The 15,636-nt window shown below is 52.2% G+C and overlaps 1 protein-coding gene across 1 annotated transcript; it reads left to right on the top strand.

Moving 5' to 3' along the window:
- The first annotated feature begins 8,342 nt into the window (after positions 1–8,342).
- LOC141469398 (2-hydroxyacylsphingosine 1-beta-galactosyltransferase-like) lies at positions 8,343–14,905 on the top strand. Its single transcript, XM_074154912.1, has 5 exons — positions 8,343–9,188; positions 11,937–12,076; positions 12,239–12,315; positions 12,724–12,943; positions 14,590–14,905. The coding sequence occupies exons 1-5, from the start codon at positions 8,343–8,345 to the stop codon at positions 14,903–14,905; spliced, it is 1,599 nt and encodes a 532-aa protein (XP_074011013.1).
- Positions 14,906–15,636: the final 731 nt, after the last annotated feature.

Genomic DNA, 15,636 nt, shown 5'->3' with positions numbered 1-15,636 from the left:
GTGCCGGGGGAGGGAAATGCTTTGTGGGACTCAAAGCTACGTGCTCTTCCCTGTGCTTCACGCTTAGGGGGGAAACGCTGCTCCTTCCCCGAGCTTTCGCAGCTGCCGGGTGGGCTTAACCTACATCTGCGCTGCCGCCCTGCTGTAAGGGAATCACCCTATGGAGCCTAGTTTCCCTGTGCAATTCCAGATGTGGTTAACGCTGGAACTGGACGAACAGGACACACACACACACACACACACACCCGGCCTGTGCGGGTGCCCTGGGACACTGTCCCTGTGCCGCCACCATCGCATCCCGACTAGCGCGTCCCGTTCCCCTCCTCTCACAGAGCCCCCGCGGGGGGGGTTCTGGCCCTGGGAGACCCCCAGTAGGGTCCATCACCGGAGGCTGGGGAGATGCTTTGACATCCTTCTGACGCTCTGGCGCGGTGGGAGACACAAAGCGGGAGCTGGGCTCCCCCCACCAACCCCGCAGCCAGTCGCTGCCTTCCTGCCCGCTGGGGCTGCCGGAGCGGCGGGGGCGGCTCTCCGTACCCCGTCCCGTCCCGTCCCGACCCGACCCTCCGAGCTCGGCCCGGCCGGGCGGGGCGGTCCGTGGGCCGGGGCAGCCCCGCCCGGCCCCGCCCGGCCCCGCCCGCCGCCGCCCGGCCCCAAAGGGGAAGGCGGAGGGGCGGCATCCGCTCCCCTCCTACCGCCGCGCCGCGACTCGGGCCGGGCTCCCCGCGGGACACGCTGCAGGTGGGTGCCGGCACCCCACGGGGACCGGGGACGGGGACCGGGGAGCGCCCCGTCGGTGCGAGCGCGGCCACGGGCTGCGGCGTCCGCCCCGCCGTCCTGCCCGGCTGCCGTGCGGGGAGGAGGGTCCTTCTGCCCCCGGGTATTCGCGGCGGCAGCGGGGTCACGGGTGGGCTCGGGGTGAACTGGGGGTGCAGGCGGCGGTGGCAGCCCCCGGGACGGCGGAGGCAGCCCCCGGGGTGGCGGTGACGGCCCCGGGAGCCGCAGGGCCGCTGTCGGTCGCCGTCCGGGTGGGCGCCGAAGGGCTGGATTGAGTTTTCCGAGGTACTGGCAAGAGGCTCCCGGCTGCTCCTCCGCGGCTGGAAAAGAGGGAGGGAGGCGGTTTGAGGTCCCTGGCTGTGCCAGGAGGCGGGTGTGGGCAGCCCCGGTACCTCCAACGGGGCTACTGAAGGGCGCGAGTTAAGCATCTGCTTAACCGTGCGGGATCAGAGCCTTGGCACCCGAACAAACGTTCAAAGGGCTTTTGTGGAGCTTGCTTCATCTTCCCCTAGGAGATTGGATCTCAGGAGTGCCTTCCCTCTCCTGTTCTGCCTCCTCTTCCTCTGCGTCCCTCCTCAACCTTTGTTTATGGCAGCTCAGCCAGGTCTCATTCCTCCGGTGTGCTCAGAGCCAAGGAGCTGTTTGGTTTGGTTCTTTGGGGGTTTTTTTTACGTCAGGGCGTCAGTTGTTTTATTGAAGATAAGGCTCACCTCTACCTTCTCTACTGCTGTAATTTTGTCAAATGTGATCAGACTTGTCTGTCAGGACTTTATCAATCCCCAGTGCTTCCTACACAAGGTTTCACAACCTTCTAGGGAGTTTAATGTCTTCTTTCTTTTAATGTGGCGCTTCTCTGCAGAAAGAAGCTGAAATGACAGGGCAGTGAATGGGAGACTTTTCTTCCTCATCCCCTTTGACCTCTTCTCTGAAGGTTGGTGCGCTTGTATCTCTCCAGTTTTCTCTGCAGTCCCAAGAACTTGTTCAACCTGACTGTCGTACAGACGTAATCCCTTCTTAAGACCAAAATGTGCGCTGAGCTGTCGTGCGCTCTCACTTCAAGGTCTGTGGCTCACACGAATAGCTGGCAATGGCCCCGAGCCTTTCTATCTCTTGCATCCAGGGATTACAAATCATGTTCTGAAGTGCTTCCACGCTGCAGAGCTGAGGCTGCTCGCAAGGAGCAGAGCCTCCCGTCGGCCGCTTCTCTGTCTTGCAGCCGCGTTGCAAGCCAAGGGGGAAAGGCCGCCTGGAAAAACTTGCTCTCGCAGAGCGCATGGTGTCACAAACCCATCTCTGTCCCTTCCAGAAGACGACCAGGAAGCCTGTGGATATGGAGTGGGCGGGAATCTCGCTTACCACCTACGTGGATTTAATGTATGATGAGGTGGGGAAGCAAATGTGTGGGGTTTGACACCATCCCCCAGCTCAGGTTCATGAAGATGTGTGTAGTTTCAAATGCCTTGACAAGCTGAGATGTAGATCTTTATTTCTTTTCTTCAGTATCATGGCTCCCTGGCTGTGACTTGTGGACTGCCAGCCTCCTGCTGGCCCACAGGTTCCTACTTATCCTTGTAGAGCTTCCTCCATAAAACTCCGATGATCCAGGAAGGATGTTGAAGATGGCCCAAGGGTCCCAAAAGTTTGGAACTGATTGGGGACTACATCAATCTTTGCCCAAAACGGATGAGGATGAGCAGAGCCCTTCTGAAGCCGTTGCGTGGGTGGAGTAGGACGGAGCGCGGTGCGAAGTACGAGTCGTTCTGATGCTGACTCGATCGCTGCTCTGGTTGTTCCCTTTGGTCTTTGGGGCATCTGGGTTTGCTTCGTTCTCTGTGTTTCTTGTGAGCCACCGTGAAGGTGTCAAAAGACAAATGGTAGAAAGGCACGCTGTTTTGAGCAGACTGTGCACTATTTGCTGTGCGTGCAAACAATATTTAAAAAAAACTCAGGGCTGGAGGCTGCCTGGGGAAGTTTATACTTGAAGGCAAGTTTTTTTCCTTCCGCACTGTTTTCTATACTAAAATACTAATACTAGTCTTAGTATACTGTAACACTAATATTAGTATACTATAATAGTTAGTTAATTTTAGAGTTATTTACCTGGGTGACTCTGGTGAAGCAGGAGTCTGTGATAATCCAAAACCAGAGCACAGAAGCCCCCCAAGCACTGGGTTGGATGCGATTGCTGGTTAGATTTCCCTGCTTCAACGTATGTTTTATTAAGTTTACTTTATACAGCGTTGTATCCTCTAGGTTTTACTCGAGATTCCCCTGGGCAGCTCCTGCTTGTAGCGCGATATCTTCCTGCAGTGGCAGAATTGCTCTCCGAGCTGCATACCTGCCTGTTTGCATGGAGTTTTGGCTTCCATAAATTAGCCACAACTGGGCTGGCTGTCATCAACACGAAGGTAGCAGATGGTCCTGTTTGTTCTGGATTGTGCCCAACAGATGAGGCAAACTTTGGTTTCATATTCCAGGAAGAGTTTTGAGCATCCAAGTGAAGATGCCTTTTCCTTTTGGCCTCAAATGAATTGTGCTGCTTTGTTAACTCTTGAGAAGTTTACAGCGAAAACACCGGATAGAGACTAGGATGAGGAGGGGAAATAATTCGGCCACATGCATTAAGGGTTTCCTGGTCCTTGGCAGGAACTAGGCAATAAAATACTGGAGGAGAGGGAGAGATGTAAAGGGCAGGGTCCTTGCAATGGGGTCTGTTTGCTGCCCTTTCTTCCTGGGCTTCTCTGCTTGGACTGCTGGCTGTCAGAGGTTTTAGTATTTCAACCTGATAGAAGGCAGCTGAATTAAAGAAATGTCTATCTTTAGAGCTGTAGCTCTTCAGTTACTTCCCTGAAGTTAAGTTGATGTAGCCTTCTAATGATATCAAAGTCATACCCTGTCAAACGTGTTAAATAGGGCAAAACCAAGGGCCAGTTTCAGCCCAGGATGAGGTTTCTCAGGGGAGTTTGAGGGATGTTTTCTCTCTGCTCCCTTTGTGCTGCCTCCCGTTTCGATTTCAGTGCTTTGCCAGGGGTTTGAAAGCAAACTCCCAGCAGTTGATGGTGGCCAGGAGCGCAGGGCAGGCGGGGATGCTGCTGCCCATGGTGGCAGTCACCCGAGGGCCACCCCTTGCCCACCACTCCTGTGGCAGGCTCTGGTCCTGGCTCTTACCTCTGCCCTGACTTCTGTGGCAGTGAAACTTCAAGCCTCTGTGGCATGGGCTGTTTTAATAGTTTTATTGAGCCCTGACTTCTGACTTTTAGCGTTAATTGTGGTGTTTAGGGGGATTGCTCTGCATAAATCAACCAGTTTGCATGGCTTTACCAAGCACTAGTTAGGGGTATGTTCTGCCTTTCCAAGCCTTCTGTTTTCCGTGGCAATGCTATTTCTTGCAATATTTACCTAATTTAGCCCCTAGCCCAGGACTTCAGACCACAGACCTGTTGGAACAGGCCCAGAGGAGGGGCACGAAGATGCTCAGAGGGCCGGAGCACCTCTCCTATGAAGACAGGCTGAGAGAGTTGGGGTTGTTCAGCCTGGAGAAGGCTCCAGGGAGACCTTATAGACCCTTCCAGTACCTAAAGGGGCTCCAGGAGAGATGGGGAGGGACTCTTGATCAGGGAGGGGAGCGATAGGATGAGGGGGAATGGTTGTGAACTGAAAGAGGGGAGATTTAGATTAGATTTTAGGAATAAATTCTTTCCTGTGAGGGTGGTGAGACACCGGAACAGGTTTCCCAGAGAAGCTGTGGCTGCCCCATCCCTGGAGGTGTTCAAGGCCAGGCTGGATGGGGCTTTGAGCAACGTGGTCTGGTGGGAGGTGTCCCTGTGCATGGCAGGGGGGTTGGAACTGGATGATCTTGAAGGTCCCTTCCAACCCAAACCATTCTATGATGGAGGTGATTCTGTCTGCTCTGCTCTCAGATCTAGCACGGGATCTGTCCTTTACTTACATTTTGCAACTCTGCTGAGGCACAGGCTGTGAATTCACCTCCCAGCAGAATGCCATTCCTGTGCCCAGTGGTTTGGAGGTTTCCTGAAGACCAACAGTGAGGTAGCCAAGAGGGCTGGGCTAGGCTGTGGACAGAGTTGCAGTGGCTACAGCTCCTGCCCTTGCTGGAGGATCCTGCTGCAAAGCTCCTGGGGTGGCTGTAGCTACGTGTTGGGTGTCGGCAAGAGGTGAAGTGAGGAGATGAGGAGGTGGATGTTGAGCTTTTCCTCATCTAGCCCTTGTGTGCATAAGGTTTAGGTCTTCTCTCCTTTCCCCTTTGCTATCAGCCAGAGACCCTAACAGTGGCTAGTTGCTGAACAAATGATGGAGACAGCGGAGTGCTGCTCTTTGAGGTGGTCGTTATGCCTGCAGTATCTTCCAGGAGCACTGAAAATCAGGGATGTGCCTGGTTGAAAACCTGCCTGATGCATCCAGCACAGATCTAGGGCTGAAGCTGTGGCCAGGGTATCTCTCCGGGCATGGACAGAGCGTAGATGAGCTCTGGTGGTATTGAGCTGGAGTAGGAAAATGGTCCCTTCCTGCAGCCTGGCATCTTCCCACCACCTGGGAAGATTTACAGCCTCCCTTATTGCCTGAGCAGGGAGAAGGGATTCCTGAGCCAGCACCTTTGAGGGATTGCTCCTGATGTTGGAAGGGATGAAGCAGGCAAGAGCAGTCTGCAAGTCTCCTGTGGCAGCATCTGCCCCTGGCCTGGGGGCTGAGATTGACCCCGTGCTTGTCATTTGGATTTTGGTAGCCCCCAGAGGATCCTAACAGAGCCGAGTGTCTCAGAAATGTCTGGCATGTAGGTCTGTGACAGGACACTGTCCTTGCTGAAGATGGGTGACTTTTTTTTTTTTTTTTTAAATAACTATTCCTTTCACCTGCACTGTTTCTTCACCTTTTCCTTGTTGTCCAATGAGGAAAAAACCCCACCCCACATATAAAACCACCTCTTCTGCTCTTCTCAACACACTTAGGTATGTGTATGACCCACCAGGTGCCTCAGGACAAGCCTGTACCTGTTCCTGTTGTGGAGCATGTCCTTGGATCCTGCTGTCCTGGAGAAGGCCAGCAGCACGGGACTGCTATCCCTCCCTCTCTGCCCTGGAAGCTTATGTGCTCTGGAACTGCTAAATGCTTTACCTTCCCTGGTGTGGGCAGGATAAATCCCTTTTGGACCTCTCAAGTACACTGAGAACTGGACCAGCTTCGTAGGCTGTAGCTCCGTGGTGGCCAGCACCAGCCTGTTCCTGCTGGCAGGGAGGCAGGATCCTGGGCAGATCCTTACTTTCCTTGCAGGGCTTCTGCTCTCTTCTCTCCAGCCCATCACCTTTGTCTCCGTCCTCCTGGAGCTCTTGCTCTATGGGTCCAACCACTCCCTTGGTATCTCTTGCATTTCTCGTGGTTCCTGCAGGCACAGCCATCCAGTTGTCCCTGGGTGGGAAGGGTGACAATCCAAGCTCTAGGAGGGGTTGTCTTTGAAACAGGGGAGGGTCTCAGCCAGTGGCTGCTGTTTCTGTCCCATGTCCATGCCCACATGGGACAGGAAAGCAATGGGGGAGGGAATATGGCACTTTTTCTCCCATGTCTGCACCCCCAAGCGCTGTCTCTGGCCAGAGATACCCAGCTGCTGAGGGGAGCCTGGAGATTGTATTTAGCAGGATCTTATCCGTGACTTTCTTTCCTGCCTCCTAATTGATCAAGCAATAGTGGGGAGGCTGGCAGAAAACCTTGGACCAAATTCTGCTCCACCACATCCCTCCCGCCCCTCTGGGTTTTAGCATGTGGGGCCATCCAAAATCCACTTATAATTGTTCCCATTGTAACTTCTTCCCCGCCCACCCCCCCCCCAGCATGTCTGAACTGGGTCCTCAGGACACGGCTCTGCTTCTGACTGTTCCCAAATAATTATCATGTAATTCTTCTCCCAAAATAATGTAAGGTGTGGGTGAGGCGCGTTCGCTTCCAGTGATGTAGCAACACCCCTTGCACAAGAGAAATGCTGGGTGTTTCACCAAACTGGGAATGGGATGACGGCTGTAGGAGTGTGACTAAGGGGCGTCAGTGTGCCACGGGTGTTGCACGTTATCTCTGGGTTTGTTGCCTTCCAGCGCATCAGTATCCTGGCGCCGGCTTTCCCCTCCCAGCCCTTTTCCCCAGGCACAAATACAGGTTGCGCGGAAAATGGACGGAGAGCAGCCCTGAGGAAAGGACACGGGGGTGATGGTGGATGAGAAGCTCAACATTAGCCAGCAACGTGCGCCGGCAGCCCAGAAAGCCCCCCGCATCCTGGGCTGCATCAAAAGAAGCATGACCAGCAGGGTGAGGAGGGGGATTCTGCCCCTCTGCTCCTCTCTGGTGAGACCCCACCTGGAGCACTGTGTCCAGCTCTGGAGTCCTCAGCACAGAAAAGACACAGACCTGTTGGAACGGGTCCAGCGGAGGGCCATGAAGATGCTCAGAGGGCTGGAGCACCTCTCCTATGAGGACAGGCTGAGAGAGTTGGGATTGTTCAGCCTGGACAAAAGAAGGCTCCAGGGAGACCTTACAGCAGCCTTCCAGTCCCTAAAGGGGGCTACAGGAGAGATGGGGAGGGACTCTTGATCAGGGCGGGGAGTGATAGGATGAGGGGTAATGGTTTTAAACTGAAAGAGGGGAGATTTAGATTAGATATCAGGAATAAATTCTTTCCTGTGAGGGTGGTGAGACACTGGAACAGGTTGCCCAGAGAAGCTGTGGCTGCCCCATCCCTGGAGGTGTTCAAGGCCAGGCTGGATGGGGCTTTGAGCAACCTGGTCTGGTGGGAGGTGTCCCTGCCCATGCATGGCAGGGGGTTGGAACTGGATGATCTTTAAGGTCCCTTCCAACCCAAACTATTCTATGATTCCCTGAGTGTCCCCATTCTCCCATGACTGATCCATGGTGGAGCAGCTCTCCATCCAGACCTCTGGGGTTGCGGTTCCTCTTGAAGGGTTCTGCTGTGACCTGGGCTGGCTCCTGCCCTGTCTGTGCTGAGCAAAGTGGCTTGCCAGGCTTTGGAGGCCAGCTCCAAAGCTGGAGTGTGCCTCTTGGCATTCCCACCGGGCTCTGCAGGCCTCCCAGCGAGCTTGCGCAGACATCAAGGTCTCAGAGGGAACCGGCCATTCTGGCTGGGCAGAAATAGAAATGAAATCCAGCTGCGCTGGTTCTGTAGCGGTAACCGGGGATCGAGCAGCGAGTGTCTCTGCTGGTGCTGTGACCCAGCAGAGCTCCCTCTCTGCAAGTCAGGCTGCTGGTTTTTGAGCCTTAAGAGCACAGAGAAGATGTTTTGAATTTCTGGAAAACTCCCCTGATACACCCTGGTATCTGACTTTGTTGGGGTTTTATCTTTGTGGGTTTTTTTTCTTTATTGCTTTTTATTATGGTGGGGTTTTGTTTGTTTGTTGGGGGTTTTTTTCCCCAGTGATAAACTCCAGACTGCTCTCCTCTCCTTTCCCAGCTCATGAGCTTCTGGTTTTGCAACAACAATCCCAGTTTAGTTGCCTCCGACAGAGCATTTCGTATTATATTAATGGCACGTTTCTCTCCTTGCAGCAATGAAGGTAACGAAGGTGCTACCATGCCCTGCTGCTCTTTTCTTCCTGGTGGCTGTGTTCAGCCTGGAGCCGTCTCACTGTGCCAAGGTGCTGATCATGCCCACCATAGTCTTCGACAGCCACTTGCGAGTCTTCATGCGAGTGGCAGAGGCACTGACTGACCGGGGCCATGACCCCGTGCTGCTTCTTCACGAGGGTCGGGATGTGGAAACCTACCTGCCTGGCTTCCGCATGCAGAGGTACTGGGGTATCTTCAGCACCGAGAGCGCAGATGCCTGGGTGCAGGAGAAGATAAAGCGTGTCTTCCAAGGGAAGATGACATCTCTAGAGATGTTTTCCTTTTTGGAGAAGTACCTGGAAAACTGTGACCTAGTGCTGGGAAACTCGACCCTTCTGCAGAAACTCCAGCATGAGCACTTTGACCTGCTGTTGGTGGACCCCAATGAGATGTGCGGCTTTATTTTGGCCCACATTCTCCATGTCAAATATGCTGTCATCTCCACTGGCTTCTGGTTCCCAGCGGAGATTGGTGCAACTTCCCCCATTGCCTATGTCCCCGAGTTCAACTCCCTGATGACAGACAGGATGAGCTTCTTTGGTAGGACTTGGAATCTCCTAGTCTACATGATCACTCGCGTGGCCACAAAGCTGATCATCCTGCCCAAATTTGAACGTCTCATGGAGAAGCACGGAGTGGAGCCAAAGACATCCATGTTGGACCTTGTCCATGGAACTAGCCTCTTCTTCCTCTGTAACGATGTGGTGCTGGACTTTCCCCGGCCAACTCTCCCCCATGTTATTTTCACAGGGGGGATCCTCGCGGAGCCTGCAAAGCCCCTTCCAGTGGTAAGTGCAGGGAAGCTTTGAGGTGGGATTGCACAATAATCTGGGGAGTTATGGAGGATGCAGAATTAAGTTGTCCACGCTGAAGCAGTATTTGGCTTCACTGTCCGTATGAAATGGTGGTGGAAGTCTTAAATTGGCAGTGTTGCCCCTGGGACTTGATCGCGAGTAGCTTGTTTGTTCCTATACCTGAAGCGGAAATGGGAAGAACAAGAAGTCTTCATTGCTTCATCACTGATCTATGTCAGTCCAGAATTTCCTCCTTAATCCTGTTTCTTGCACGGCGTTTCTGTCCTTGAGCTTGTAGTATCAAGAACCCATGGAGGAGAGCTTTGCTTTTTCCCTTATCAAATTCAATGTGGAATCCCAATGTGTACAAAACTGAAGTGTATCATCCCCTTCTTCTCAAGGTCCAGCCCTGAGGGAAAACTCCCCAGGCATCCCAGAGGCTTTCTCTGGCCCGTACCTCACTATCTCCAGTAATAAGTTCAGAGGAACAAGTTCTTAAAGCCTCCAACTGGAGACAATATTGGAACAGTGCAGGACCTGTCTGCCATTCCTCCCACTGCCTTACCACTTCGACAAACCCTCAGGGGAAGTAGACCTGGATAATGACACTCGGGCAGTTAGGTTGTCCTGGTGTCCCAACTAAGGGACTGAAATGGAGATAAGGTTCAAGTTTCAAATGATTAGAGGGCTGTCAAGATCTCTGATGGCAGCTTTAATAGAGACAATTTTTTGGGTGCCATTTTTTTCCAGTTGAAAGGAAAAAGTGAGGTCAGGTGCTTTGGAACAGAAGTTCTCCAGATGTGTGTGGATGCACATCACCCTTTCCCATCTGGCACTGCATGCAGGTAATGCAACACGTGTAGGGTGCTCCAAAAGCTGTGTCAGAGAGTGGCTACCTCACAGGTCTTGCAAAACACTGGCTTGGTCCGATCTGGCCACGTACACACCTGCCTTTATAAAGAAGGGAGTTGTTTGCTGGGGCATTACTCATGTGCTTCGCAGCTTCCAGAACTGATCCCAGGGCGCCTGAGGGAAGAATGATGGAGGTAAGTCCGTAGACCTGCAGTAGGCGGTGGCTGTCATGCTAGGAGACAGGCATGTGTGTACCCAGGTTACAGGATGCCAGCAGAAGAGAGGGCCTCTGTAGGTCTAGGTGTAGCTTAAGGAATCTCCCATCCAAACTGGAGCAGAGTTATATAATTATACATATAGAGAGAGAGAGTTATATAATTAAGGTGTTTATTTCCTCACATTTGAAACGCTATGATTGCGAGTTCCTTTAATTAGGACGCAGTGAAATATAGATATGTACCTAGGAGATGGTGAGAACCTTTGGTGGTCAGCCATGCTTCCCTAGCAACTTGAATGCTATTTCTGAAAGTCAAAGGTTAAGGCCCAATTATAATGGATAACGTAATCATCTGGTTTATGGGTCACTGTAAGTTTTTCTAGAAAAGCAAGACTAGCACTTTCACTTCTTTCCTGGTTTTAGTGGTTGTATTGCTCAAAAGATGTGAAACTCAAGAGAATGGAGAAGCCAAAATCTCTTAGTTGAAAACTTTTTGATTCTTGGTTGTTGGGTTGTTCTTGGTCTTTTTAAGCTCTTCTGCGATGTTAGGTTTGAGTCCCTGAAGCACACAACAAAGGACAAACATCCACAGAAAGTAACACTGAAATGTGCTTTGGAACTCTCCTGTACCATGGTCCCCCAACCTGTAGGTTAATACTAATGAGATATTCTGAATTAACCGTCCTTTTTTTTTTTTTCTCCTTTAATAACACGAAGAACTTTTTTTTTTTTTTTTTTTTTTTTTTGCCCTTCACATTCTTCTACAGTGTTTGTTTCATGGAAGTGTTTATATTCAAAGAAGGATTTTTAGGAAACTTCCCTAAAATGCTCCTGACTGTGATACCTGAAAAACCTGAAGCAGGACAGACTCCCCAGTGAGAAATAGGCTCAGCCCAGTCTGGCATAAAAGGGAATAGTCTGTGTTTGCTCCAGAGTAGTTGTGGGGGCTGATTTCTTCTTCCTGCAGCCTTCTGGCCCCAGTTGAAAAAAAGTATAGGCTCAGTTCTAGGTACACATCTGTTTATGTAGCATCATAGGTAGCCTCTAAATGACGGACAAACAGCTGTGCTTTTTCCTGGAGCTGTGGCTACCTCTCTGCCTAATGGCCAAACACTAAATCTACCTGCAAGTAGTTGCCAAGGATAGGTAGAAGTCTCCTGGCAGGATGGCAAAGCCTTCTGCCACCTCCAGAAGCCTTCAACAGTGGAAAGTTTGTGGGGAATCTCCAGCGAGAGGTTGTTCCCCACTCTGGCCACACGATGTTTTGTCTGAGAGACCCTGACAGGCCTCCTGCCTTAGTGGTGGTGGAAAATAGCCTTCCTCTTTTTACTCCGATCTCCTTGGCTGTTCTGGTTGTTCCTATGTGGGCCCTACATTTTCAGAGCCTTCCTCGCCAAAGAGTAGTCGTGTTACCTCCAAAGCAGGAGGTAAAGCTGTGAAATGCACGTTTTTGACACCTCCCTGCAAGCTCCCAAGCCCAGCAGGTCCTCAAGTAATTTCTGCCTGGCTGGATGCAGAAATCACAGCGGGTTTAGAGTTTGTCGCTGGGTCAAAACCACGTAGCTTTGTGCTCCAGGAGGATTTGGCTTCGTCCTTTCCACTGGCAGAAGCAACAGTGGGGAGGGCGTTTCTCCAACTAGACCTCAAGGTAGCTGTGTGTGTTTCACCCGCAGGGTCTGCGTCTCTGGGTGGAAGCGGCAGATGCGGGCGTTGTCGTCGTCTCCTTTGGGATTGGGATCCGAGCTCTTCCGAGCGACTTGGTGGAGAAGATGGCTGGTGCCTTCGCTCGCCTCCCACAAAGGGTGGTGTGGAGGTGAGGAGGGAATGGGATTCCTCTTAACCTGAGGAATCTCAAACATCTCAAAGCACAGAATTTGCTTTCCATCTCTTGATCTTGACCAAATTTATAATTGTTCTCTGTGTGTTTCTTTTCCTATTTTTTTGTTTTTCCCCTGTCCTTTACCTCCTCCCACAGATACTTTGGGCAGAAGCCAAGAAACCTGGGCGAGAACACGCTGATGATGGGGTGGCTGCCCCAGAACGACCTGCTAGGTAAGGCTGGGCTGTGTGTGTGTGTGTGCGCGCACCCCTGGCAACATCCCTGGAGTTTAGCCCAAACCACAGCAAAGGCGACACAAGGACAACAGCACCTCTGTGGGTCTCAGTCAGTTGCTTGTTGCGCCCTCTGATCTGTACAAAACATGGTCCTCACCTAACACCTGCTTGAAGCTGCTTCTTGGCCCCTATCTCCCTCCTCCATCTCCCTCCTCTTCCAGGTGCTACTTGGCGAGTTTTGGGCTGCTGAAATCCAGGTGTGTTCCCAAAGGGTAGCCTCCTCTCTCCTCAGCGTCCCTGGTTTTCTCTAAACACGCACCAACGTTGTGTGTTGAGGAAGCCACCGGTAGCTCTGTTTCAGCGTGGAAGGCGCTGACCTGCTGCCTTTGGTTTTTTTGCCTGCAGGCCATCCCAACGTGAAAGCCTTCGTCAGCCACTGCGGGATGAACGGCGTGTTTGAGGCCATTTATCACGGTGTGCCAGTGGTGGGATTTCCTTTCTACGGGGACCAGTTTGACATCATGACCAGAGTGCAGGCCAAGGGCATGGGCATCCTCATGGACTGGAGCACAGTAAAAGAGGAGGACCTTTACCAGGCCATCGTCACAGTTATCTCTGACCCCAGGTGAGGTGTCTGGACACATCGAGCTTCTTCCTTGGTGCAGTCTGTGTGTGGGGACCAGTGTGTCTTTGTGTTGACCCCTGCCTACACAGCCTGTGGTGGCTTCTGGGCCAAGCAGAGCTTCAAGCGTCGCTCAGCGGGCCAGACGTGTTAGTGCCTTGAAGTCCTGAGATGCGGTCCAGGAGGAGATACTCCAGCATTTGCTGTTGGAGAGCATAATCTAGCCCTCTGGCTCTGACTGCGATTTTCTTAGAAAGCTTTCTGAGATGCTGAGGCCCAAACCTCTTCTCCTTTCAATGCCAGCCTGTCCACAGGGAAAGTGGGATCACAACCTCACCTTGGGATCTCCCCAGCCTTGTCCAAACAGCTTTCTGTAGAAGCAGTTAGCACAGGCCGTGGATGTCAGGCAGTGCTCCCTCTGTTCCTTCTGGCAGCCAGATACTCTGCCTTTTCCTAGGTCTGCTGCGGCACGGTGACACGGGGCTCCTGCATTCCAACAGGACACGTGCAACTGCTAGTGGCTGAAATGTTGTCCGAGAGCTTGATTTTATTTATTTAATTTTTTTTTTATGAGCTATTAGGAGCTCTCAATAGAATCATAGAATCATAGAATCATCCAGGTTGGAAGAGACCCTTGGGATCATCAAGTCCAACCATCTACCCTACACTACAAAGTTCTTCCCTATATCATATCCCCCAACACCACATCTAAACGTCTCTTAAACACATCTAGGGATGGTGACTCAACCCCCTCCCTGGGCAGCCTGTTCCAATGCCCGACCACTCTTTCTGTGAAAAATTCTTTCCTAATGATGTTCAGTCTAAACCTACCCTGCTGGAGCTTGAAGCCATTCCCTCTCGTTCTGTCATTAATTACCTGTGTGAAGAGACCAGCACCAACCTCTCTACAGTGTCCTTTCAAGTAGTTGTAAAGAGTGATGAGGTCTCCCCTCAGCCTCCTCTTCCTCATACTAAACAGTCCCAGCTCCTTCAACCGCTCTTCATAGGATTTGTTTTCCAGGCCCTTCACCAGCTTCGTTGCCCTCCTCTGCACTCGCTCCAGCACCTCCATATCTCTCTTGGATTGAGGTGCCCAAAACTGGACACAATACTCCAGGTGTGGCCTCACCAGTGCTGAGTACAGGGGCACAATCACCTCCCTACTTCTGCTGGTCACGCTATTTCTAATACAAGCCAGGATGCCGTTGGCTTTCTTGGCCACCTGGGCACAGGTGTAAGTGATCTCAGTGTAGTGATCTCAGCGTAAGTTGTTGTGACTCAGTACCTTGAAGGATTTTGCCAGTTATCAAGCGTGCAACTGTGGCTTGGTGCTGGGTGAGGTCCTTGGGTGAAAACTCCCCTCAGAAGGCGACAATCCACGTGAACCCGCTGAGCGGGGACGCAGGAGCTGAACCGCTGGTCTTGTTAACAACACACAAAAGTATCAACGCGCTCTGGCTAGCGCTGCCGTGGCTAACGATCGCTATCGGAGTGGCTTTCAGAGGCAGATAGGGAGAGAGTGGTGGGAGAAACTTGCCACTCTCCCAAGGTATCATTTGGAACTTGAAGGCACCACTGGCCATCTGGGACCACTTCTCAGCTTTGAAGCTCCCGTCAGAAGGATAACTTCTTGTCGTCTTCCCTTGCAGCTACAGAAAAGCGGCCAAGCTCATCTCGGCTCTGCACCTGGACCGACCGATGCATGCTCTCAACAGGACGGTGTACTGGCTGGAGTACATCCTTCGGCACGAGGGGGCTCCGTATCTTCGCCCTGCTGTCTACGACCTCTCCTTGTACGAGTACTTCTGCCTGGACATCTTGGCTCTTCTCTTGCTGTGTCTGGCCGGTATCGGATTCGTCCTCTACAAATCGGTGGCGTGGTGCAGGAGGAAGGGGGCCAGCCCTGTGTACCAGAACGGCAATTGCCTGAAAGGCCACTTCACAGAGGAGAAGAAACTGCAGTAGTGGCTCGGCGTGTTCCAGGGCACATCCCGTCGCTGTGAAAAACGAACTGCTGCTGTGCCAAGAAATGTACGGCACGCAGGCACGGAGTGGGGGAGAGAGAGAGAGAGAAAGAGAGAGGGGTGAAAGATCAGCAGGTCTGGATGAGAAGACTGAGGAAGCCGGGGGGAGGGAGGGAGGAGTATTGCGAAGCCCTGCGTGCACACCTCTGTGTACAGCACCTGTGGGCGGGGGCGCGGATACAGGCGGGGGTGGAAGCACTTGGCCAGGACGCTGGGAATGGGGCATGGGTAGGTAGACTTCCAGGGAGGAGTGCGATGTTGTTCCCTTTCTATTGCACGTTGGTTTAGATGCTGGTGTTGCTCTTCTGGCTTTTTTTTTTTTTTTTTTTTTTTTTTTTTCTGGATGTCCGTGGAGGCTCTGGAGGTGTGGGAATAACGTTTCATGTGTGGCAGACACCGTTTCTCCTCTGCCTTGTTACCAAGAGCCCCGGGAGTCAGGATTCCCTTATGTGCAGGTGAGGACCTGAAGTAGAGCTGTGGACAGGGAAGGGCGCTGAGAGCATCATCTACAAGAGAATGAAATCGGTCTGGTTTAAGTTCTGTGGGTAAATACTGTTCTTCCTGCTTCCATCAACCCTCTGCAATCCTGTTTGTGTTTGAGCTAAATTATTATTATTTTTTTTTTTTAAATAAAGTTATATTCTTTCCCCTGTGTGGTAGTTCTCTCAGGAT

This window comes from Numenius arquata, chromosome 10, assembly GCF_964106895.1.
Source record: "Numenius arquata chromosome 10, bNumArq3.hap1.1, whole genome shotgun sequence".
Taxonomy (NCBI): domain Eukaryota; kingdom Metazoa; phylum Chordata; class Aves; order Charadriiformes; family Scolopacidae; genus Numenius; species Numenius arquata.
The sequence above is the reverse complement of the archived record's forward strand: the minus strand, read 5'-3'. Positions and strand labels throughout refer to the sequence as shown.